Here is a 27,585-nt window from a genome sequence, read left to right as displayed (position 1 = left end):
AACCTAACAGCCACATGGAAACACTGCTTATATAGGAAAAGAAAATTCACAGTCTTGGGAACAACATATCATCAGTCTCACCTGAACATTGTTTTCTGCTGTTCCTAGAGCCACCTGAAGTTTTTGGCATTTTTCCCGTAGGCTAGCAGCTTCATCCTGGACCATCTGCAATTCAGTTTTAAGTTTCCCCAGATTCTTCCGTAACATACTCTCCTGGTTCTGAAATTCTTTTCTTAGCTCCACTTCTTTCTCTTTGCAGGCATGTAGACTTTCTGCTGTAAAAAGCTGAGATCTTTTCAAAGAGTCAAGTTCATGTTCATAGAAGGACTGTGCTTTGCTGAGTTTGCCTTCATAGTCCTCAATGAGCTTTTTTTTTTCCAGCCTTAACTCTTCAACCTTATTGTTCAAGTCTTCCAGCTCCAGTCTATGCAATTCCTCCATTTTCTCTTGCCCCTTACTTAAAGTAGCATTCTGACTCTGATGAGTCTTCAGAAGTTCTTGAATTTCAAGCCTGTGGGCAGCTTTTAACTCTTCCAGAGCTGTACGCTTGTCCTTCTCATACTGTACTTGCAACTGTATGAAACTTCGTAGCCTTTCCTCAAATTTCTTTCTGATCTCTTCTACTTCCCTTGACATGGTCACTACACGTTGGACATGCTGAGCTTCGGCACAAAGCTGCATATCTTCAACTCTATCCTTATATGCTTCAAATTCTGTCAAGGCCTGATGTTTCATCTTTTTGTGATCTTCCAGTGACTCCTCCAAAACCTGAATCTTTCTCTTGAGATCCATTTCTTCTGCCACTTTACTTTTATACTGCAAGATCTTCTCTCTGGTCTCTGCAAGAATTTGTTGGATTTCTTCTTCATGAGCATCCTTAAGGGCTTGGATAGCTGCTTCATGTTCATCATTTTTAGTGTTCAAAGCATATATTACCTACAAACATGAAATAATATTATATTAAGAGAAAAGGCATTCTGGTTATCTGTTAAATCCCAATAAAAACATACCTAGGTACACTGAAAGCTACTTCACCAATCTGGCTTGTTTCCATCACACAAATAAGACACCTCATGTTATTAAAGATGCAACTGCATAAATGCAGTGTTAGTCATTATATTCTTACAGATCTTAAAGAGTAGGGTAGTTTTTCTGCTTTTCTTAAACACCTAATTTTCCTAATGAAAGCCTTGTCTTTATAGCCATGTTGTTGCTATAAATATACTGGGGGGGGGAAAGCACACTTAAAAACTAATTTAAAAAACCCTCAAATTTATTTGGAATAGTTCAAAGCACAAACTGAAGAGATCTTTCTGTAGGAAAATAACACACAGAGTATATATATCACAACAAGAAATTCAACTGGAACAAAAAATATATCTCAGATCCCTCCTTCCCAAACACTGCATGTTCTTAAATATTTCATTTCAGAAACATCAAAAATGCAAACACTAGCTATTCTGGATTGTAATCGTGATGGTTGCCCAGATACAATTTCACTTTTGAGAGTTTATCTAGTAAACATTTTGTGTCTCCTAAGGTCTAAGGTGACTTACTACATAAGTTCACTGACTTCCCAGCTAGTAAGTCAGCTGAACAGAAAAGTTCAGGGCAGGGCAGCCAGCAATCCGGGGAGCCCAGGGAGCTAAATAGTTCAAGAAGGCTGTGAAAGCAGCAAAACCACGAGCATTCAATGGAAGTTTTAAGATAACCAGATATATCCTAAGGGATGTTTCAACTGCACCACAACATAGTAGATTTTGGTTTTTAACTAGGAAGTACAGCTAAGTATGTGTGTCTGTATATGTGTATGTCAGTGAATAAACTATCTATGCAATAGGTGGGGTTAATGCAATCTTTGCATTGCTTCAAGAACTCCAGCAATTCTCCCCATACTTCCTAGATATACAGGCAGCAGAGCTATAAAACACATCTGATCAACAACAAAAAAAGGTCTTCTGATTAGTGTAACTTGTGTATCTTAAAAATTAAGAAGCAGCAACAAAAATGAACAATGAAGAAGCAGCAGGGGATTTTCTCTTTTAACTGAGGACAGAACCTAGACCAGACCTCCATCAGCATAGAACCAGGCAACAGAGGAAGTTGTGCTGACTAGCCCTCAAGGCTGGGAAATATGAAGAAGGCACAGAATTGACACCAAGCAAAAGCCTCTATGCTCCAGACTAAAGAAAAGTGTCTACAGTCAAGTGTTCAGATGAGCTACAAAGCTCAAAAAAGTTATTTTAAGTGAAAGAGCAGATTTAAGACTTAGGGCATGGTGTTCCTTTGTTTATTTGAACAAAAGTCCAGATATTTATTCTAGATTTTATGCCTTTTATGCATTTTAGTCTAAATTTATTCTAAATTTTATGCCTGAAATAACATACCCCATTCTGTTACCTGAGCCACAAAATCCCAAAAGAACAGGCTTTAAATTACAATTGAAAAGAAAAAGGAAAAACAAAAAAGTTCTGAAGCAACATTAGATATAAAAAACCCATCCCCCTCAGCCTCATTTATCTTTATATACCAAGAAATTAACTTAAAAATATCACAAAACCCACTTTTACCTTATTCTAATTCAATTTTTTAACAAATGTACATGCTACTTAATGAAAGAGGAAAAAAACATAGGTTTTCCATAGGTTTGGCAACTTGTTTTTAGTACTACTTACATATCTGCAGGTATCAAGGACACTTTTGGCTTTTTTCCTCCCCAGATTAAAAAAAAAAAAAAAAATCCTATTCTGAAGGAGCTTCATGGTACAGAGACTCACAAAGCTCTAACAAAACATTGCAAAAAATGATAACCACATGCAATCTCAACAGCAAAATCACAACTATCACTGAAATGCCCCTCACCCAAGGTTTTAACCTTCTATATTCTTATTGTCTTCGGTGATGCCAACAGTAACTTCTGATCACGAAGCTTTCACCTCCCTCCTGGTACCAGCAAACAGTCTCACCTATTGGATCCCAAAGGCTTATTTTCCTGCTGGTATGATGGTGTCTAGTGTTCAACTTCTTTGTTCAAATTAAAAATTACTTGAAAACAGAGGGTTTGGGGTTTTTCTAAATGTTATATGCACTATCTTGCACGAATAGGCTTCACTTTTGGTTAGAGAAGTGGAAAATGTAGTTTAAAAAGTACTATAAAAAATAAATCTCACACTTAGGATCAGGTCATTATAATAAGCAATTGCAGAACACTAGGTCAAATCCCACACTCAAAATAGCCCTTGACTCTCATCCTTGTGCACAGAAGTGCCATAATGTTTTTCACTTCAGGCAGTGTTCCAGTCTCAAGTTATGCAGCACCATGATCTGCAGAACGTATTAATCATAAAGGATTTTCAAGGGTATTATGATTTAGCAGTAGAAACCTCACTGAAAAGTCCAAGTGAAAAATAAATCCATGTGCAATGCCACATTCGGAAGATATCTGTAATTCTCATTATTGACTTGCTCCTTACTAAAAGCACTGAACAGCAACAAATTCAATTCAAATTCAAGCACAACTCGTACCCTAAAAGAAGGGCATTCATATCTTATGGGAAATGCAAAAATAAAATGCACACAACTGAATATTTCATCATAACATATGCCTTACAGCAGCCTGAATTCCAGCTCCATCAAATTAATATAAACCTCACTATTTTTAAATAAATGGAATAGCTGTATCAGATTTTATCTTTGAGAATTTGACCCACTGTATTAACATAGGAACACAGGGAAAAAAGTCTGTACTAACAAGCAAAAGCAACTTAAAAGCACTTCAATGAAACGCAAGCAGAAATTGAAGTACCTTGGAGCGAATGAATACATTTAAAGTTCTAGCTAAAATAAAGAGCTCCTTCTCAAGTAAGTTTCTGAAAATTGAAAAGCAATAAGGTTACAAACATTGGAGGTAGGTAGATAAAAGTTTTGCACTCTCTGTTTTTAAATGAGAGCATGAATCCCTACTAAGCATGCTTGTAAATGCTTTTTAAAATGATTTATAAATCCCTGCAGCTTTTTTAGTACAACTGCTTAATACTAAGACCCATAAACTGCTTATTTAAGTAGTTCATATTTTTCCAGCTCTACTCTAACTGCACATAGCAATTCTTATCACATGACAGGAAAAAAAAATCATGCTTTATTCTATTTTCAGTCAGCATATCATTTCAGAGGGACAGACTGAACCATACTCTAAGGATACTGAGATTGCCAGCTAACACTTTTTATACAGAACAGTAATTAATTATTAATGAAAACCTACTGAAATACTGTGTGCATTGATCTGAAGAACTACAACACAGTAAGTTAGTACCAACAACAGCAATAGCCTTCGTTATTTCAATTATTATTGTTTAATTACTTTCTACAAGGTAAGGTGAAGCAAGTCAGACCCTACACTAACTTTGGTGTTTTAAGCTACATGGAATACAAACAACAATTCCTGCTCCACATTGTTTGTGGCTGAAAGTTTGGCTGAGAAATACTTTTTATCCCAAACCAGATGTTAGGGATTGGAAAGTTGACCAATTCTCGCATGGTCAGCTGTACTTCAGTCATCTGCTCCTGACAGCAATTTAGCTGGGATAGAATTCTATTCTAATTCAAATGTGTAATTCACTTGAACACTAGAATTGAGTGCAAATTCTTTTGTGGCACAGAAAACCATAGTCTATGATTCTATGAAAATACCCCAAGAAATGTGCATGGGTCATTTTCTCTAATTTTACATCAAAATGAGAGCTGATACTTATGAGAAAAAAACCATCACTACGCATCTTACACAAACATCAGTCTCATGACTGGCAAACCTCCACTTCAGACATGATGTGTAGGTCCCTGGGTAAGAGTACCATGGTCAGCCTTGTCCAGGTGAACTGCTGTGTCCCCAGTGCTCCCAGGGTGCTGCTGCCTGAACACCAGCCTGGAACACCAGAGCCTCCAGAGGCATTCCCAGATTTTGCCAGTGCTGCCCATCTCTGGAATGAACCACAGAATGACAGTGCCAACAAGAAATGCTTGTGCATAACCTGCTAATGATTAATAGGATGTGGACCAATAAGCCTGACCCATCCCTGCTCTCTGTAGGTAGGGTAAGTAAGAGTTACTTCACATAGGAAGTAGTAACATATACTGAGAAACAGTAAAAAGTGCAGCAAACAGAAAAGTTCAGCCTACAAAATCAGTCAGAAACCTTAAAAAAATTGCAAGCATTACTATTAATTAATTTTATGTAGAAATATTTCTTCTATGATAGCCCAAAACAATCATATGTTTTTCAGTACAATAGGTACTGCATTCATTTTTTCCCTTTTCTTTCAGTTGACCAAATAATGTCCAAAAAGTGAGATATATTTATATATCAGCATTTAAAAATTGCATAACATGATCAATTTAAGACAAAATAAAATACCCAACTTAACAGCCAGGAAAAGTTTGTTTTACAGGACAAATTTCTTGTCCTTAGCACATTATAAGAATACAATGATACAGGAAAGTACTTCAAAGCTACTTCAAACTGCCTTTCATAAAAGCTGACCACAGTCACAGAGTACAGTATTACAAATGTGTTACTACATACAAAAGTAGACAGACAGTTACAACATGTATAAAAAAAAAAACCCAAACCTCAAAACCTATGTACGCCCATCGTTCTTTTTTTTTTTAATTTAAATTTTAAAAAACATCCATTTATCCAGAAAGATCTTTTCCTTATGGAAAATCTCACAAATAGATGATGCTCTGTCAATCAAGATCTTTGTATTACTGACAACAAACACAGAAACAAACCTAGACCATTAGGTCAGGATTTCTTAGAAGTCACAGGAAAGGTGGAAGGAAGACAGTGAGCTACATGGCTCACTACAAGTCTTTCTAAATACCTGGGCCAGTGCATTAGGGGCACAGCACAATGAGCAGGGAAGGGACAAATATGGTCTGCAGCTGTAAAAGGAATGCCCCTTGCCAACAGCATCCCCGCCAAAAGCTGATCTAACTGCACCAGTGTCCTTTGAGATAAAATGCACAGAGGGCAAGAACTTGATTTTTTTCCTAAAAAACACACTTTCACATAAAATTTATTATTCAAATATCCTTTATGTTATTCAACAGTCTTCATGTGTTAGCTCAATACCTAAGTAAAATTCAGTATTTTATTCCTTTAGAAACTCTGGAAACAAATACTGGATAATTATGAATATTATTTTTATTACAGCAACTAGCTTTCCAAAGGAATCTCTAATGACTTTTGTTTACAATTAATTATTTAAAGAATGACACTATGAAGCTCAAAATAATTTCTAAGTATTGAGCATTAACAGGTATCCACTACTACCTAGGGCTCTACTTTTGGATAAGAAATTTTTCATTTTCACACTTATTGATAGACATTTAATTTTCTGTAAAAGAGGATAAGTTCAAGGCCATGAACCACTCACCAACATCCACATCGAGAATAAAACACAGGAGAAAAAATATTTTTTTATTTCCAGGTTCCCGATGTTTAATACTATATACAGTAGGTATAACACCTCACAGGGGCCCATACACTGAGAGGACTTTTCTTCATGCTCCTAAATACCTGCTCCTCAAGTACCTGTAATCTGATGTGCTGATAATCCATTTCTACTGTGCCAAGTACAGATCAGTATCACATTTAACTTGACTTACAGTCCTTCCTGTGTTTTGTTTATTTGTGTATGGCCCACACTGAAATATTAACTCTTTTGAATTGTCTGAAAATCCTACTGGTTTAAAATATCTGCTTGCATTTACAGCTCAGCATGTTTATAAATTATTACAGTGCCTGTACCTTAAAATTTAATTATCAGAAAAAGGCATGCCACAGTCCAATAAATGGTGGGGGAGGAGATGTCCCACTCAAAGAAGAGGTGCAGAGCACACCTCGACACAGGGACAGAGTGGTCAGCGTGGCTGAAGAGTCATTTATTCACTGGGGCCTTTCTCCTAGAGCTGTACCAGACAGCAAATGAGAGGCTTTTTGGGAGCTTATCAGGACCTTTATGCTACCACAGCCTATCTAGGAAATAGGCACTTGGTCCAAATCCAGGAATGGGGATAGCCTTTATCAATCAGGTAACACAAATCAAAATCAAGGCAGCAGGTAAAGCTACAGCTACAGAGCACTCTGTAATCAGATTCAACAAGGGGAGCACATTACCTGCACCTCTTTTGATAGCCCAACACACTAAGCAGCAACATGAGAATGGAATTCACAAGTTCAGAAGCCAGGCAGTCAGGAGTGGTTTAAATCTGAGGCCTCAGGGCCAGGACACAACAATTTGTGATCCTACAAGTGATTTTAGCAATCAGCAGTGAACCAAGAAGGAGCTCAGCCATGACAAGAGGTCAAGTGGGCGATCAGGCCCTGTTGCTCCTCCTGCTCTAGCAGCAGAGTGCTTCCAAGACTGGGTCCACCAGTGAAATACGACCAGAAGGGGACAAAAGGGGATTTGAAAGAGGCACCAGCACATATGTGAGAGTGACAGAGATATTTGGAGGCAGACTCATTCCATTAAACAGAGTAAATATAATACTGGATGCAGGGACAGATGGCATCCTGATATGGTTAGCAGAAAATTTCCTTTTTTCCTTACATGGCTATTTTGGATGTGCTGCAGAAAAGGGAAAAGTGGGGTATTTTTCTCACCACAATAAACTGTAATGGAACAAAGGAATTTAATAACTGCACTCCATTTATTTTCTGAGGAAGAAAAAGAGCAGATATCTCTTACAAATAAGTATAAAAACAAAAAATAGGAGGCAAAAGGAGGAAAAATACAGTTTACTTTAAAGCTGCTTTTAAAAGAATCATGATCTGGCTGAAGTGTGACAGACAGATACAATGCTGCACCACTCAAATCAGGAGGAATTTCTCACTGAGAGGGTTGTCAAGAATGGGAACAGGCTGCTCAGGGACCTGGTGGAGTCACCATCCCCAGAGGTATTCAAGAAACAACTGGACATAGCTCTTAATGCTATGGTCTAGTTGATATGATGGTATTTGATCATAGGCTGGACTCAATCTTGGACACCTTTCCCCACCTTAATGGTTTTATGCCTCTATGAAACATGATACAACCTTCAGAATATCTTCAGCTGAGGCAAAAATTCAGGTTCAAAACAAGCAGTTGTGATGTCAAACAAACAAGAAATATCAATTAAATGGGAAGAGCTATATCAAGATAATACCACAGGACTATGAGAGATGGGTTGGGGATGCACTAGACATCTCCAGTTAGTGGCCAAGATGGCCATTAAAGAATGCTGCAGATGGAGAGGCAAGTGGCCAGATTGAATTCAACTAATTTTCTGGAGTAGAACACCTCAGAATTATATGTACAAGCCAGAACAAAAATAATTTTTCCAGGCAGAAAGAAGTGGACTTGAAGACCTTGACAGAAAGACAAGAAGCAGCTGGATAGAAGTGAAGTGCAACTCTTTACTATAAACTAAATTAGGGAAGACATCACCATTAGTGCTTTGTATGACCTGGCACTTAATCCCCCACTTGGCTACTATGTGACATCTATTTCTGAGAGAAATGCTCAGCTGTTCTACACTGGCATTGCTGTCTCTAATGGAGTTACATAAGTTTACAGGGTTCAGCAACCCAGTTCTGTACATTTATGTTGCACTGTTCTCAAACAGAGTCATTTCTAAGCAATATATTTATTACCGGTGCGACTGAGACATTTAGTTTTGTTAGTTGCACATAAGTTTGCTTTCTGTTCCAAAGTATAAAATCAGCTTGCAGAATAAGTCAAAATAGAGTTTAATGTAATTTTCTATCTCATTATGACATCAAAAATATTTTCACAATGACAGGTTTTAATACAACACAAGAATATGTTGAAGAAAGACTGTTATGAAAGAGGGTAAAATTGTTTAGAAACAGCTTCAAAAGTTAGTCAGAATGGGAACAAATTCTAGCAGAAAACAGTTGAAATGTTTTGTAATGGCTCCTTGAAAATCAACCCTTATTTTTAAACTCAACCATTTGTAAATCAAGTCGTTTTAAACACAACCAATTTGTAAATCAAATTGAGTGGTACTAAACCTCAAACTTGCTTAACTGAGAAGGAGAGCTCTATTATACAAATGTTATCAAAATACAACAGTTATTTACAATGCCTCTAAGACTACTTCAGCACTGTGACTTAAAAATTACTTATTCATCCCAAATTCTCAGCACTGTTTCAGAACTACATTACAGAGAAAACAGAGATGCCATATTTTCATCTGTTTTAATCACCTGCTAGCCATACTAAGTTGATCCTTTCTTTTTTCAATTTCTGCATTTAGTATCATCAAATTACACCTTAATGGCCAGTCAAGCCATAGTTAATGAAGTTGGAAATTTTCCCCCAACAATGTCATTCAGAAATTTTTCTCATTCTAAGTATTTTTAGAAGGAAAATATAATTTCTAATTCACCCATTATTCATTTTCTTAATAAAAAGCGAAGTCATATTATTCTTTGAGAAAGCATCCACAGAAGAAAAACAGCCTTTTGGTGCAAAATATGAGAGATGGCACTGAGGAAGTGGGTTCTCTTCAGTAGTGTCAAATGTCTAAAAGGATGACATTCACTGACATTGAAGCAATGAGAGCCTAAAAGGATGAACAGAATTTGATATTTTCTGCAAAGTATATTTCTCTGATAAATCCATCACACTTAGAGGATCTCAATTTGGAGTGAAAAAAACCAATCATATAAAAGGGGTAAGATTAGTCAGCTGATTCTATTTATTGTCAGAAAGCAAAGCTTAAGTTTTTCTATTTGGTCTGAAACAACTATTTTTTTAAAGGCCACTATAAGTAATGTCTAACCCAGTCAAAGCAATTATATTGATATCAATTATAATTTAAGTCCCTTTTTTGCTAAACTGGGCTAAATTATACTTCATACAACCACATAATCTGTACTTTCACCTAGTGTATTTTCATCAGAAAGAAGCATTTAAGTCGTGTAGTTATCTGTACTACATAGATTAAGTCATAACACTCAAAATAATCCAAATTCTAAAAAATTACTGTCCCATTTCCTTCTAAATCTATCTCCTTGCTTTACTATTCAAGCTAACTTTCATTATAGTTCAATACTATAAACTTGCTTTTAAATTTTAATCCATTTCAACCCCCATTAACTTTCACCATCTGAAGTGTCATATTTTTAAACATTTATTTTTCACTAGATGTTTATAATGAAAACCTGTCTGGTCATTGACTAGTTTTAGATTTTTCAACACATGGCTTAGAAACACATAGCTTTTTAATGACTAAGGGTATGCAAGAGTTGTCCTGCTTTTTAGTAAAACAATTTTTGTAGAAGTACCCACTAATATTGGGAACTGGCTTTAAATATTTAGAATGAAAGGGATTTGTTTTTTCTCTTATTTGACAAGGTGGGGAAGAAAGGAAAGCAGGCATGATAGAGACAGAACAACAACTGCAGAAATGTAAAGTAAAATGAAGCATCTCCATTTTGAAATCTCTTCTAGAGGGTATCCAAAGCAATATTTCTGAGTGCCATCACCTGAAAATGTCACAAGTACTTCTGGATAATTGTAAATGAAGTTGACACTAAAGAAAGATGATCTCTTTTCCTCTTAGTTTGCTTGTAAACCTGAAAGCAAGGCATAGTCAGCATTGTTATCACTCATACACACTATTCATTCTTACCCAAGAGTCCTCAAGTGTTGAGCTGATGAAAGCATTAGCAAAAGGGGTTTTTTTGTATTCTGTTTTCCCAAAAAAATAGCAGTACTGTATGACAAGCCAGAGAAAAGGTTTTCCCAGATTCCTCTTCACCACCAAATAAAAGTTCATTTTTGCACTCTCTCTGCCTGCAAGTCTTGTCCTCTCAATGCCTGATCTATTTTGGGTTTAATTTCCTCAAGAATTTCTATAGACTCTATACAATTTAAGTATCTAGTGGTTCCTCACAGCAGATGAGACCATGCAGATAAGAATACACCACTAGTGGATCAAAGAAGAAATCATCAGTGTTTTGAAAAGCAGACTGGAAAACAAATCCATTGCTTGCTTGTACTTGATTTTCTACTTTCCAGACTTGTTAAAGGAAGGGAAGGCATGGAGCCTTCCAAGCAAATATACAGTTCCACAGGAAAGAAACATTAGTGAAAAACACATACGGCAAGACTCCCAACACAGTATTTTTATCTACAGCATCTCTCCCTCTTCTCCCTCTTCCCTCTCTTCTCTCTTCAAGAAGGCTTTAACTACAAATCACCTCTGGAAGATTTAATGCTAAGTTTCCAGAATAAATAAAAGAAATTCCAACCACAATAATGGAATTTTTAATAACTGCAGAAGCTAAGCTACTTTCCCAGAAAGAAACTACCTTGAAGCAGTTTCTCTTCTTTCCTCTGAAAAAAAAATAATCTAGATTTTACCCAACAAAATAAAATCCATGTTCATGCTAAGTCTTATCACTAATTTGACTTTTTTTTTTTTTTTTAATATTATGGAAGCAAAATCAAAGTAAGCAGAAGGTAGCACAGTCACCTAGTTGAGAGTCCAAGTTTATTTTCAAAGCCAAGCCCAAGATGAATCTAGGACAAATCTGTAGTGGCCTACTGGGATACTTTCCAGTAACCTACAGGTACCAATCATGCAATGGAAAAAAACCTAATTCCTAGCTACACCTCAATAGTTACACAATAATGACTATTAGTTTTGGCATGTGACACTCACAACTTACACGTTCAACACAGCAGCTGTTACAGAAACGCCGTGTATACAGAATCACAGAAAGGCTGAGGTCACAAGACCCATCTGGAGGTTATCTAGTATAACCTAGACCCTGAGCAAAGCAAGGCCAGACTATGCTGGGCCTTGCTCAAGTGGGTTTTGAATGTCTCCAAGGAAGACAACAATGCAACATATGTGGGCAGCCTGTGCCAGAATGTGACCATCCTCACCGTAAAAAAAAAAAAAAAAAAAAGTGTTTTCTTGTGTTTTTGTTTGTGCCTATTACCTTATGTTTTCATGAGACACCACTAAGAATATGCCTGCTCAGTCCTCTTTACTCCTCACCATCTGGTGTACGCACACATTCATAAGATCCCCCTGAGCCTTCCCTTCTCCAGGCTAAACAGTTGCATCTCTCAGCCTCTCCCAGTATGACAGATGGTCCAGTCTCCTCAACACAGCAGCCTTTTGCTGGACTTGCTCCAGTACATCCACGACTCCCTCATATGGGGGAGCCTCCAAACCAGACCCAGCAGTCCAGGTGTGGGGCAGAGGGGAGGGATCACCTCCCTTGACCTGCTGTGACACTCGTTCCCACACAGTCCAGTGTGCCATTGACCTTCTCTGCCAGAGGCACACTGCTGGCCCACGTTCAGCCCATGTCTGTCAGAACCCCGGGGCCTTCACTGCCCAGCTCTTTCCAGCCAGTCGATTCCAACACGTCCCCGCTGCGCTGCCCCAGATAGGCCTTTGCATCAGGTCCCTGTCACTGCATTCCCCCAGCCTGTCCAGCTCTGAATAGCAGCACACCCATCTGTTTTACAACCCCCTGTCCCACTTTTGTTTACTGGCCACAAACTTGCTGACTGTGCATTCTGTCTCAACATGCAGCTCATAACAAAGATGTTAAACATGCCAACCTCTAGGGCACACTGTTAGTGACCAGCCCTCAGCTGGGCTTCACACAACTAAACACCAAGTCCAGAGGTGCAGCTAGCTTTTAGTCTACTTTAATGTCTACTTGTCTAGCACACACTTGGACAAGACTCACAGCCACACAACAAAGAACAGTGGAGATGCAACTGATTTTAAATTTCCTTTAAAAAGTCGTACCAAAAAGAAAAAAAGAAAAAATAAAAGGACTAAATATATTTCTTCCTCATAGTATCTAATCTACTCAAAGTTTGTGCAGTCCCCTCCACCACAAGTTTTCTAAATCATTCAATAAAGAAGTGGAAAAAAATTCATATACATAACTAGGAAAATTGTAGTATCTCCATCAGAGACCTACAAGAAAATTGATGCTCTTATAAAAGCATATAATTATACTGCTTTGTCCTAAAGCATCTCTTTTTTCTATTCATCCCATTAAATACAGTTAAAGTAGAATCCTGAACACTCAGCCCAACAGCTATACTTTCTTATTATGGCTATCCAGTTGAACCAAAACTTCATAAGTGAGATAATCTTCTGGAGAGCTACCCTAGTGAATGTTCTTAAAAACTTGTCTCATGCAATTGTAATAAAGGCTTCTACTGTTGTTTCTGCTTGGCAGCTGAAATACAATACTCCTATTTTAAGAGTACTTATATTGTAAATGATTTGCCAGATTTGCCTCTTTCACAATACTTTATTCCACATAAAATGAGAGACATTAACTGCTATTCTTCAAGCAATTCATCATACAGAATTCTGTAGGTTAAGACTGTTCAGAATTTTTCACTTCCAACAAAAATTCCCCACATCTGATGGGTCAGTCAAATAAGAATCTTCATGAAGTCATCAAGTTTTCACTGTGATTAGATAGCCTAAGAAGAAAATCTGTGATAGCTAATATGATAAAGATCATTAAAGGAACACTAAGAAGTCTTCTTTCTTCAGCATATATTACTTCCTTTATTAAATTCAACAAATGATAAATCAGCAGCAGTCTTAAATCAAGGAACACATATGAATCAAACAAGTAGATCAGTGAGAAATGAAAAAAAAAAGCAACCACTGAGCACTTGTGTGCAAGTTCACATTAAATAATTAGCTCAAGGCCTCTGGTGGGTACAGGTCTGCATCACGCACCTGTCAGCATATACATATTCAGTTCTTACACAAACATGCTTAGTTTTGACTACTACTGCAGAAATCTTTCACTTTTTACACAATAAGGCAAACAAAAAATAAGCTAAATTGGTGGCATATTACAAAATACACGATTAGTTAAGACAAAAATTTAAGAATTATTTATGCAACTCATATACAGAGAACACACTGAGATATCATTCCAAGGCCCATTTTAAGACTATTCTATGTACAATGCAACTGTCAATACACCAGCTGTAATTCAATACAGAAAATTATAACTCACATCTTAATAAGTTAAGAAACAGCATGGAACAATTTGTTTTTCAGACTTAGGGCATTTAACAGTTAACAGCAAATTTGTTTAAGTTTTCTAATACTTTTTTCAAAGTTGAATTCCAAATTAGCTAGCAAATACCATTTAAGCTTTGAGTTTTTAACATCACTTTTACACACTAAGCACGAGTATCTTCAGCGACTAATTCAACACTGCTTCCATTACAGAGTCAGGAAAGATTCTAATAAAGATGAAAGTTTTTGATATTTAGCTCTGTTCTGTTTCCAGCAGATCCTCCCCCTAATTTATCTATACTTTTTGAGAATTTCCATGGCTTTCTACATATAGTTTAAAGGTTAAAGAGACTGCATACAATACAGCTTCCAAAACAAAATCTCTTTCATGAATGTGTAAGGTTTTTTCATGGTAAGTTCATTAAAAATGAACAAGCTTTATGCATAAAACCAGAGCTATGTATATTTCAGAAATGTCTCATTTTACAGATAAAAAGTTAAACATGTGCTTGTATCTCTTAGTTTTCCAGCATTTTCATCACAAAACCAGACATAAAAATACTCTAGAACTCAAAGCAAAGTATCCAACTAACTCATTGTGTATCGCAATTCATTATTCATTCAACAAGAAACAACTATTTCCTCCTGTTACAGGCTCCCTTGGGATGTACTTGCAACCACAAATCAATACCCTTGTGCTGGGATAGGTGGGGCAGTACCAGCACCAAGTCAAAACCCCTTTTCAGTTCTGGCAACCTCTATCAATCAGGTTACGCCAGAAAAAAACATTTCAAATCCGTGGCATAGTAGCTTCAGACAATTTCCCAAGAATCTTGAGAAACACACTGAAGAAAAAAAAAATAATTTAGTGACAGATGTACAAATTCCCCAATCTGCCTCCCCACGTGAAAGAATCCCATTTACCCTCTAATCACCTATCTAGACTATAGTTGACACATCTGCTTTATGACTGGACCTTCAATTGCTGCAAGGAAGACAGGACAGGCCAAGGGGCTATTCTCAAGTTGTGTTTGTCTCAGAGCTGCATTTCCTTTCACATTTATTTCTTAAATACTTGCATATCTGATTGTAGCCTTTCAGGTATATAGATCCCTAGAGATCCTCATTCTACAAAATGATTCCACACATAAACAAAGGAATTTTCTCTCAGCAGAGTAATATTAAGTTCAGAATTTCCCAAAACAAGAAGTAGTAACACCTAAGTGGAGGAAGAGGGTGAAAATGGTACTCATCTTACAAACCTGGATCACTGTTTTTGATTAATCATCAAAGTAAGGGGTTTTAGTAGTATGTTGTTTCAATAGGAAATTTCTTCTTATTTTGAGGACTTGTGAACCTAAGATACATGGGGCAACATCCAGAAATAAAAGACATATCTTTAGCGAATTTTATGACAAGACAATTGCATTTACAGCTTCTTAAGACCCTTATAAGCTAAAAATGCAGTTACTTCAGAATAGCATAAAACAAAATATTTAATCCTTTTTTTGTTGTATATTCTGCAAGTCAGCTTTCAAAAATCAAACATAAACCCCTCTTTCTGAGTCCTGACAAAATTAAGAAAATGCTGCTGTTCATTCAAATATTCTCAAACATTACTTAACTTACAGACAGAACTCTGAAAAACACCAGTGCCTGCTTTAATTTTCACTTCTTTGTCCTTTTTGGTTTTTATTCTGCTAGGTTTCTGGGGAAGACACAGCATGGCACACACTTTCAGAGAAATAATTCACTGCACTTACCTCCATGGTGCTCAGCAGAATCAATGTTATAGTTCGCCACACCGACTACATAAAACATTTGGGAAATTGTAGTTATGTAAGCTGGGCCTCTAACGAGATTTTGCCAGCAGGGAAGTGCACTGGTTTGCATAAACCAAGTCAGACTTGGTTGCTGGTGAGGACAAGGTGTGGAGGCAGCCCCACACTCCGTACCATGGAGAGCTGTGGCTGCCGCCCACCCGTGCTGCCAAGGGGCAACGTGGGTCAGGAGCAAAATTCAACACAGCCCCAGCACAGCCCACAGGCAAAGCGTCTGCCAAGGCTCCTCTTCCCAAGAGGAGAGCCTTACTAGTCTCCCAAGAAACACACATACAGCCTCACACTTCACTAACTATATATAGATTGTGCTCTTCAATAAAATTGGTTCTTGTAGGTAAACTTAAGACTATTCTCAGTTCTTTGACAAAGTGACTGGGTTTTTATGCTTCCAAGACCAGAGAATTTTCTTCATTTCTTTCTAAAGCTTTAATAAAGTCTCCTTTTTCTTTTAAGAATTCCTCTTCTATATGTGGGAACAGATGAGGGTCAAGATTAGTAGTTAATGTAGAGTTGAACATAACTTGTGAGTTAGGACTTGAATGAAGGGACCAACTTTATCAAAATTTCATATAGGCCCATAGAGAAGCTGGAGTTTATCATCAGTAGGTAATTTTTTTAATATTCTAGAGTGAGAAGGTATATTACTTCTGTCTATGACTTTACCAAGCTAACGATTTTTTGAAAGCAGGAAATTTAATTTCCCTCAGGACCAGGGAGCATAGATGCATAAGGGAAAAAAAAACCTCAAAAAACAAAAAAAACCCACAGAAACAAAAAACAAACCACAACAAAGTCTCATACCAAAACATTTTAAAATTTCCATTAGAGGTAAATAGTCTATTACACAAACAGCTTTCTCAAAAAAAACCCCCACAAAACAAAACAAAAAACTCCAGCAACAAACAACACCCTCCACCCTCCCAACAATCTGGTATTTGAAATCTAGTTTATTGTAAAGTATCAACTCAGAGCTATGGAAAAGAATGCAAACCAACAGAGGCTAAAGTCGCTTCAGGCTCTTCACTTGTTCAGAACACATCTCCTAAAGCAGTGTCTGCCCAAAGTGATAAGAATTACCATCTCATGCATCAGATATTTGGAGGCAAGACAGAACACACCTGATACACCAAACTGCCATATATACCTTTTCAATCCACAGTGTGGACCCTTCACAGGATGTGAAACACAGCACGGAAATAAAGGAAGACAAGAATGACAGGAATAGAAAGAATGGCCACAGAACACTTCCAGGTCAGCTCAAGGAATATGTAAACTGAGCTTTGTGTCCAAGTACAGCCTCAGCATAAAGCAAATGGAAATGTGTTTTTAAAAGAAAAAAAGAGAAGGGGTTTTGGGGAAAGGACTGACATATAAGACATATAACTCTAAGTTAACACAATAACGCTACACAATAGATTGAAAGCTAGTGAACAGCACAGACAAAATAATGGAATCCAAAATTTCAAATAAATTTCTACCATTCTGTGTCACAACAAAGTATTTTCTTCAATAAATGAGTTATGTTGATAAGACTGGTTAATGTTGAGAAGAAAGGCATGCATAGATTTTCAAGATGTTTTGTCTTTTTTATGTATAAACATACAATTGATTACTTATTACAACCAGCTACAATAAACTATATTAAGTGTGAAACCTACACTTACAATTACACAAAGCAGTTAAATTAAAAAAAAAATCAAGTCCTTTTCCTTAATCCTTATTAAAGAAATAATTTCCCATTATCTTCATTTGTCAAATTTTAAAAGGACAAAGGCAGTCACAGAAGATTACTGCAATACATTTTAGTACAACCTATCCAAACACATCAGCATCCATAATGCAAAATACTAGATATGAGAAGGCAGTGTCAGATACCCTTTATTAGAAGTTATTGCTTTAAGTCACATTGTGAGCAAAAACACTGTTCAAATACAAATCTTTGGATTATAGCACACCTGTTTTCTGAACACATTACAATTCAGGTTTCTAGAAATTAAATTTTAGGACACTGGATGAAAAAATTACTTTAATCTCATAAAAATTAAAATAGAAAACTAGTACTTCTCATATTCACCTCATACTACTTCTTGCAGCTAAAAGGTTGTCTTTCATTTAATGGCAGCATCTTGAAGAAGGACTTCATGAACTTTTTAACATTAGCTATTTTTAAAAGCTGTCATTTTGATCCGAGTCAAGTGGCAACCTCAGCAAAAGGTTCTTCCTCCTCCTCCTAGCCTTCTAGATTCAGTTAGAAGAGCCTGGCTGAGGAAACAGAACCAGGTAATATGCATTAGGTAGGACAAGATGGTGAATAGCTTCAGACTGTTTTGTTTCTCTGGTTATTTTTGGAATGAAATGCCTTTGGTTACTGGTATGACATCAGTCATTAGAAGAATACACAGATGCCTGGCTTACTACTGCCAAACTTGTAGCAGCCAAGAGACATATACATCTGATTTCATAATGTTATGTTGAGATTTGCTGGTTTTATTTAGCAACAAGCCTGCAAACAGCTAGAAAAAGTTAGTGACTATTTTAAGGTAATGCCCTCCTCCATTTTACAGGTCAAAGGAGAATGAAGCTTCAATGGAGAATTGGAAGGGTGAAAAACAGTAGTGTCACTGACAAAATTACTGGTTTTATTAAAGCCAAAGCCTGAGTTCAAAGGATGAGATACTGAAATAATTTAAGTGCTTAGAAAGTACTCAGGGCTAGAAGTCACTGCACCAAAACAACGACTTATGACAAATAACACTTCTATGCAGTATTAGATGTGGTACATGTAACTGTACACCCAGACATACACCTTTAATTGTACTTCTAGACATTAAAAACTAAAGCATGTGTAACCAAGAGGTTGCATGACAATACAGTATGACAATACAGTACTATACAAACAGTATGCAAAGCAATGCTATCGCCAAATACACTTCTCCTGTGCTTGAAGAATGCACAAAACCACAATGTTTAATATTAAATTGCAATCTGCCTTCTTCTAAAGAAGTGTTCAGTCTGTCAATTTGAAACAAATTCTTTGCACATTCATGGTATTTCCAATACCAACAACAACACCAAAAAGCAACACCAAAAAACCCACCAGACTGTTCTGCTGATACGTTTTTGTAAGACCTGTCAAACCAAAACTCCTTACAGGATTGAGTACTTCAGAGTGCTGTGCCCATACTAATTTGCAAGTGTATGAAATAATTTAACTATAAATACCTTGTACAGTTACAGAGTTCAACTACTGATTTCCTTTGTCAAATATACATAAAAGACTCTCCAGTTTACAACTTCTACATCTGAAGGAAAGCATTTCAGTATTGCATTTTTAACTCTGAACTGGCACTTTCATCTAAAAAGAAAACTGCAAAAGCCTTCTTCCGTAAAGCAGTACTCAGCTGAAAACAGTAACAACAACAAAACCTTAAATCGATATATATTCAAAATATGTCTTAATTTTTTTTCATAAGGTTTATATTGCCCTATATAAAAGCAGCTAAAGGTTGGCAGATTTTAAACTTTCCGGGTGTTGCAATATCAAGTTTAGTCTATGTCCTGAATGTTCTTCCTTCTCTAGTTTTTAAATGTTGAGATGTTGTTAACATTGACATTAGTAGTAAAATCCATGTCTTTCCAGCTTTTCTTTAAATATCTGTAGTGTGTTGATGTATGGGATTTAACAGCTGAAGTACAGATCAGAGCAATAATACCTCACAGTCCTCCAGTTCTTTGTAACTCTATATTATTTAATTTTGGCAGTGAATAATAAACAAGAGGATGCATATAGAATCTTCAGGATCTTTTCCAACCTCATGATTCTTAAGATCATCAAGTCCAACTGTAAACCTAACACTTGCAAGTTTACCACTAAACTATACCCCCAGCTGCCATTTATCATCTCCCCCAGTGTATTTATTTATCAATTAATTTTTATTATTCTTTTGGATGTTCATAAAATGAGGAGAAAAAAAAAAATTGCGAAAAGCTGATATATCCACAAGAGGCATTTTAGACTAGTAACATATGTGAATGTGTGATCAGACAGTTTTGCAACACCACACTTTCAACTACACACACATACAGGAAACATCTTTAGAACATCAAGTAATCAGCAGCCTCAGAAGAACTCTGAGTTACCAGTCAACCATTAAAACTATGTGGGTGGAGAGCAAAGGAATTAATTTGAGTATATTTCTTTTTTATATTCAAAATATTTCATTCCTGTCCTCCTTCTTTCTTCTTGATGTCTTGTGATAAAAGCCTGTAAAGTCATTGACCCAATTCACACATCACAACACTGAGCTCTGAGATACACCCACATCAGGTCAACATAGAATCCCCGCAGTCTCACCTTACAGGATTGCAATGATAATGAAGGGAAGAACCGTTTGAGAGCTATATGATCCTTATTAATCACCAAATTCTATAATTTTTGTCCTACAAAACGTGGATAGTAAGAAAGACCTCTTCAGGTCTAAATTATAAGCCACAGCTGCTTTAAAGCAATTTATAGTACATCAACTAGAAAGCATTCAGACAAAGATAATAACGGATGAATTTATGGAAGTTCTGAAGAAGATATTGAGAGCCTGAAAGCTCTACTGACTTCTTCTGAACTATATCAGATGTTATGAAAAACATGGTATTTTTACCCAGTTCCACCTTTCTCCTTATACTATCATGGGTACAGAAAACTTCTCTGTGAATATCCCTTGCTAAGATCATAATTACTGCGGAATAAGGACAGAGTTGGAATATGACATGGAAAGAGTCTGACAGGGAAGATGGATAAACTACCCTAGCATGATTTAAAAAGAAAAATTTTAAGATAGAGAATATTTCTGCAGCAAGTTTCGCATTTCCTACCTGAGAAGTCTCTCCCTTCTGAGAGGACTTATTTCAGCTATCTTTGGAATAATTAACACAAAACAAAGTTAAATATCTCAAGAGAAATGTAAATTAATTGAATATCTAATATTAAATTTTCAGATCTTTTAGCCCTTGCTACTATTTTTAATGTAGTAACATAATATTTGCTCACACATTACCAGTTAGAATAATATGGAAAATGCTGACATCAAAATACATACTTAAATCACACCCGCCTCTCAGTTCTTTTCATGCAATCCTGGAACTGTTACAAATACTGGCCTACTGCCAGTGTTAACACACATTGGAGAGATGACATAAGGCTGCTTAAAAAGCTAAATCCCAAGTTTTTACAAAACTGTTAATGGCATCAACTACAACATGATGACAGCTAACATCAAAACAGTTCTACAGGGATTTTTAAATTCTCATGTCTTCTCTGGTTTTAAAGGCTCTTTTTTAAAGTTTTTGTATAATTTTATGCACAATGAACTTTCTGCAAGAGGTTTAGTTGTTTTGTTTCCTGAGGCAGAATACTTCCAAATAAAAACTGACAAAGTTTCACTGGAAACATTTTGTTAAGAATCATTTATATAAGTTAAACCTTACAGCTCTTACTTGCATAAAATTGCATTCTGTGATTGCTGAGGGAGACCTTTAACCATCCCATAAAATGAGTACATACAACAAAAACCATAAGCATCTGAATTAAAAATCATCAAATTTGCACTTCAGTCTTTGAAATAAATTTACTATCTACATCCCCTAGAAACTGACTGGATTGACAACATTAATGCCTATTGTCTAAGTACTTCTTTCTAACACAGGTAAAATCAAAGACTTTCTTTCCCAAATATAGGCAAGAAGCTGTTGGAAGAATTGAGAACAGAAGTCAGGTCTCAGGAGTCTTGGATTCTAGTTTCTTGTTTACTCAAGGATGATGTGTCTTGGTGAACTTTGTTACCATCATCTTTGAACTGATTTTTCTGGAACCTTTCGAAAACGGAACCATCAAGTTCTAAGTATGTACCAAGGAAAAACATTAATGTTTTATACAGTTTCTATTTATTAAATAGACAAAAATGCTAACTGTAGGGTAGAGATCATCTTCACAGCACGTACAGACTCTTCTTCCAGAATCACACAATAGTTTAAGGTTAGAAAGGACCATAAACTGTCCAATTCCAACCCCCCTTCCACACCTTCCACAACACTACTGTGTTCAAAATCGCATCCAGCCTGGCCTTGAACATTTCCAGGGATGGGGCATCCACAGCTTCTCTAGGCAACCTGTTCTAGTGCCTCATTACTCTCTCAGTAAAGAACTTCTTCCTCACATCTAACCCAAATCTATCCTCTTTCAGTTTAAAGCCAATCCCCCTTGACTTATCGCTACAGGACCTTATCAAAAGTCCCCCTCCAGCTCTCTTGCAGGCTCCCTTTGGGTACTGGAAGGCTGCTCTGAGGCCTCCACAACACCTTCTCTTCTCCAGGCTGAACAAGCCCAGCCCTCCCAGCCTGTCTTCATAGGAGAGGTGCTCCAGCCCTCTGATCATCTTTGTGGCCTGCTCTGGACTCTCTCCATGGCCTTCTGATCCTCTCCCGAGCCCTCCTCTGGACTTGCTCCAGCAGCTCCATGTCTTTTGTGCGCTGGGGGCCCCAGAGCTGGACACAGCACCCAGGTGGGGTCTCAGGATAACAAAGTAGAGGGGGAGAATCAGTTTCCCTGACCTGGTGGTCACATTCCCTTGGTGCAGCCCTGGATACTGGGGTGCTTTTGTGCAAGAGCATTGCCAGGTTGCATTTTCTCATCCACCAACACTACCCAGTGCTTCTTTCCCATCAGATCTGCTGCAGTTAATATAAAATTTCTGCAACAAATATCATACAACCAAACCAATAATGAAGAGTCTCTTTTCATAGTCCCAGCACAAATCATGCAGCTATTCTGTAGGAGTCACAGATTTATGTTGATGTCACAAAACTTTCACAACAGACTTTACCAACACACTTAGGATATGGATTTCTTAATCAGAAATAACCAAGCTACAAACTACATCACAAAGAAAGAAAGAGAAAAAAAAAGCAAAACAAAACAAAAAAAATATCAACACCCCAACAAATCCAAATGAGAAACAAGCCTCCTGAACTCTTGTGGAAATTGTGAAAACTAACACCATTTTCTCCTATTGATATAAGCATGGCAGCACCTTGCTTTTTTTTTCTAAATCCAGTTGTCTTATGCAAACTAATTAAATATATATGTATATTTTCATCTGCAGCAGGCATAATTCAACACTGCATTAGCATTCCTGCATGCAGTAGTACAAACACATATATGCAATCTCATAATCACAGTTTATTTCTTGTTGGCTTTAATCTTTGTGTCAGATGCTACTTTATTCCAAACTGGTACACAGATCTTGCAGAATGCCCGAGAATAAGGAGCTTATACTGAAGAGGAAGACCTAAAATTGCTTCAGTTACAGTCTACTGCAGTCTTTGAACATGACATGAAGTATCATCCTGGTTTTTTTAGACCTGTATTTCTAACCACTTGTTTTACCTTCCCCTGCGAATTAAGCATATTAAAGTTAAATCAGGTAAGTCTTTCTCTCCTACCCAAAAGTAAAAATATAGTGAAGCACTTAAGAAGTGTTTTGCTCAGTGAAATGGATTCATACCTTATTTTGCCTCACTCTGAATTACTGATTAAATCTGGTTATTAAACAAATTTCACCTTTTACTTTGTGTTCCTGTATTGTTTTGACTAAAACATCAGATTCCCTTAAGTAATGTGAAAACATAATTGAGAAATCCTAGTTTTGGAATTTTACATTTAATTCATGAGTGACCCTCATCCTCTGTGGGGAAAGCATTTTCTTCTGCTCCTACTCCCGGCTCATAATACAAACTGTACAAAAGTAATATAGAGTCACAAATTAAAGTAATATGTATGGAGTCACACTTCTTTTGTCACAAGACAGAAGCTGTCTGGATAACTTCACTTTGTGTACTCCTTGGATAATGAGTATTTGGATCTTCTTTTACCACACTATATTGGTGGGTTTTAGTCTAGTAGCGTGTCTTCTGCTCTAAATCCACATGAGGAATTATTATATCTTCAAGGCACTCTTAGAGAAGAGTTAGAGCTAACAGTTGAAAGACATGCAAGAAGTACCTATATATGACACTAAACAACTTGAGAAGCACAATTAAGAAGTGGTACTCGTACCAATAAATTTCTGGATTACTGAAGAGGAATTTTATGCACATATGCTGGTAAGCATTTGACAAAGCTAGAACAGCAGAATTTGGTCAAAAGACCTAAACAGATACATCCTCAAATCTTTTTGCAACACCTTACTTCAAGGATTCTTCTGCAAAGTGAAGTTAATTTTTCTCTGACAAATAAGTCTCACTTAGGAAAATTAAGTTTATTACATTTATATTTTTCCCCTGTAGCTTGAGTTGTTTCCCAAGGACTGATTTCTGCAGCCAGCTATCAACCCAGGCTTCAGATTCTAGAGCAGATTAGAAAGTTTAGATCATACTTTACCCAGAAGTTTCTATAATTCTTTTAAGCCTCCTTTCCTGAAAGGTCAGCTAGATCAACAGAAATGTAGGACCTGAGCCCTCTAGCTACAAAACTGTCAAAATGTGCACCTCTACTTTAATGAAATACATCTTATACAATACCTTTAATCTTAATCCTCATCTTAAAAGTCTTAATTTTATTCTTGCAATAGATGCAAGAGAAGTATTTTTATATACGCCCTGGTTTACAATTAAAAGCACTATTATTCACTCCAGAACTTCACCCAGGGAAGATCAGCTGATTTCCCAAGCTTTCTCCCTAAAACTTGAAAACAGAACACAACATGCAAACTACAACACTGGCAGAATCTGCAAGTCATGGGGACTTGCACTCCAGCCCTGCAAAAGCCTAATTCACTTGTAAACGCCTTGTATGAGCACATAGTTTGCAACTATTTGAAATACACAACAGAAAACAACTCACAGATTTTATTTACACTAATCTGAAGTCTTTGTCAGGACAGACTTGCATACAATACAAAGAATCTTAGATGAACTTTATTGTGGATCATAAAAAAATTAAAAAAAAAATTTACTTTTACTGTCTTTGCATTTTCCAGTACAGGAGTTCAAAATATTTCAGCACCATGCATTTAAATCCATAATTAACTCACATCCACCTCAAGATATCTGATGCATAGTAAGTGAGAGTATACAGGGCACATGCCCAGTGATGTGGAACTCGTGGGTCACACACAAATGACTTCACATCAGAAGTGGAATGCTGCTTCTGAAATAAACTATAAACTGCTGGGCAATTTCCTAGAGAATGTAAGGGAAATATACCAAAGGCATACACACAGATATAAATTCTTCTTTGAAAGTATTACTTTACACATGCACCTAGGCCTTAAGGTAAGCCTAAAACCCATTTAGGGTCTCCAGGTGCTTTTTACACCTTTTAGGGAGCACAAAGCTGTAGTAATATCTTTAAGGCTTTACTTCATTATTTATATGCACATGGAGCAAAAGCAAGGAGATCCTTCAGCTTATTTTTTCTCTTTATGGAATTAAGAGTTCCACTGGTGTTAACATCAAAAGAAATTGAACTTTGAATTCAAGGACAAGATACCCCTCAGTTATCAGCTTTCCAACACATTAAGGTGCATAGTGTGCCACAATAAATACTATTTTTAACTGGTCAATGGTGCATCAACTGTACATAAATGTGAACTGCCTCCACTGTGAGCCTGCCAGCAGTCTTCATTCTCTTCACTCTTAGTTCCAACGAAATGTCACCTTCATCCATTTTAGCATACATGTAAAGAACACTGGCAGCTCCCACAGCGCTTTAAAATTACCTTTAAACGTTTTAGCAATTCGATTCCGGACAAAAATTACTTCTTCTGCTTTAATAAAGAGAGTCTGCCTCTCATTTCCTAACTAATGCCATTTGCCTACAGCTTGAGCATCACACAAGAGAGATTACAGCACCTAAACATTGTTTTAAATTATTCTAACTAAATCACATCTGAAACATTGGGCCTACCTGCCTTAGCAATAGGCTTTAAAAACCTCCTAGCTCGACTCCAGCCTCTCACAAAGATACAATGTATTCTCTAGGCTGGGGATGACATAATGAAAACCGTTCAATCAGCAACAGCAGACCAGAAATTTTCTCACACTTCACCGTCACCCTCTAAGGCATTTAAGCTATTACCAGACACCTTAAATAACAGCACTTCAGCAAAGGAAAGGCAAGCATCACTTGAATTTCCCCATTTAAAGAGACTTCCGATTCTCAAGGGCTTATAACAGCGCTAGAAGAGAAGCCACAATTTCCGCAGAATAAATAACCAGCACCAGCCCCGCAGTCGGGGATCCGCTCCCGCACACGGGGATACCTGGCTGTGCCAGGCGGGGTTCGGGCACCCCGAAGCGGGGCCGGTACTGCGGCACTCCCGTGCGCGGCTCCTCTCCAGCCCCGGCTCCCGGGGCTCTCCCCGCGGGACCGCGGCGCGCTCCTGCCGGCGGGGCCGGGGGATGCTCCGGGCACCCACGGCGCTCCAGGCTCGGCCTCGGGGCTACAAACCCGGCCGCATCCCACCCGCATTTGCCATCAGCCCCCCCCATCACCTCTCCAGGCCCATCACGCCCGCATGAGGGCAAGGAGCGAAAGGAGTCAGAGCGGAGGAGGAAGACACCCGAGGCGGCGAAGGAGCCGGCGCGCCTCCCTCACCTTCGTCAGCTGGGCGATCTTCTTGCTCATTTTGAAGTGCAGGTCCGCGCTCTGCTCGGCGCCCAGCCCCGCCTGTGCCGAGCCCGAGCCGAGTTTCCCCGCGCCGGGCGCGGAGCCGCCGCCGTAGCTGTGCTGCGGCTGCTGCCAGCCCATGCCCGGGGTCGCCATCTTCACCGCGCGGCTCCCGCCGCCGCCGCTCGGGCTCCTGCCTGCCTCACCGAGGACCGAGCCCGGCGCCCCGGCCGCGATTCGCTGCCCGAGGCGGCTCCTCCCGCCCCGGGCGCTTCCCTCGGCCGCCGCCCCCGCCGGGCTGCGGCGTCAAAGCTCTGGGGGACGCTGCGCGAAGGGGCGCCCGCCTTTCCTCGCCTTTCCTCTCCGCTCCTGCTCGCGTCCCCGGGCGGGGGAGGCCGCTCTGGTGGGCCGCGGGCCGCCCCCGCGCTGTTTACGCCGCGCGCCCCCGCGTCACTCGCCGGCCCCGCCCGCCCGCGCGCGCTCCCCGCCCGCCCGCGGCCGCGCGCGCCGCCCAGCCAGCGGGGCGCGCGCCCGGCTCACCCTTCCCGCCCCCCCGTGTCCTGGGAAGCGGGAACCGGGAGCGGGGAACCGGGAGCAGGGAGCCCGCCCTCCTGCGGGAGTAGGCGGAGACAGCCCCTCGGCCCCCGGGGCCCGGGCACGGCGCGGGGGAGTCGGGGTTCAGTCAGCGCTGCCCCTCCGCGGCGGGGCTCGGGCCGCCTGCGCCGAGCGCCCAAGGCTTGTCCTGGTGGGAAGCCCCGAGCGTGTGGCGGTGGATGCCCCGGGCAAGGCACCACGGTGCGGGTGTGCGAGGAGATGGAGCTGGTCCCCGGGGTCGGACCGATGAGGGACGGTGCCGTGCTCTCGCTGCAGGAGGGGCACGGGCAAGCAGCCCCTGGAAATGGGAGAGCCGGTAGCACGGGACTGGCACGGGTAGCTTTGGAGGAAATTAGGGGCTGGCCTCTTCCCCCACGCAATTAGCGACAGGAC

General features: G+C 38.8%; 1 protein-coding gene across 1 annotated transcript in view; it reads right to left on the bottom strand.

Moving 5' to 3' along the window:
• FAM184A (family with sequence similarity 184 member A) overlaps positions 1 to 26,754 on the bottom strand; it is a 73,998-nt gene extending 47,244 nt beyond the window's left edge. The window contains exons 1-2 of the mRNA XM_058802178.1: positions 26,587 to 26,754; positions 82 to 936 (exon numbers count right to left, since the gene is read on the bottom strand). Of these exons, the coding sequence (XP_058658161.1) occupies positions 82 to 936; positions 26,587 to 26,754 (1,023 nt within the window). The remainder of the gene's footprint in view (positions 1 to 81; positions 937 to 26,586) is intronic.
• Positions 26,755 to 27,585: the final 831 nt, after the last annotated feature.

This window comes from Ammospiza caudacuta, chromosome 3 (genome assembly GCF_027887145.1).
Source record: "Ammospiza caudacuta isolate bAmmCau1 chromosome 3, bAmmCau1.pri, whole genome shotgun sequence".
Classification (NCBI taxonomy): domain Eukaryota; kingdom Metazoa; phylum Chordata; class Aves; order Passeriformes; family Passerellidae; genus Ammospiza; species Ammospiza caudacuta.
Note: the sequence above shows the minus strand (reverse complement) of the source record. Positions and strands in the feature narration are given on the sequence as shown.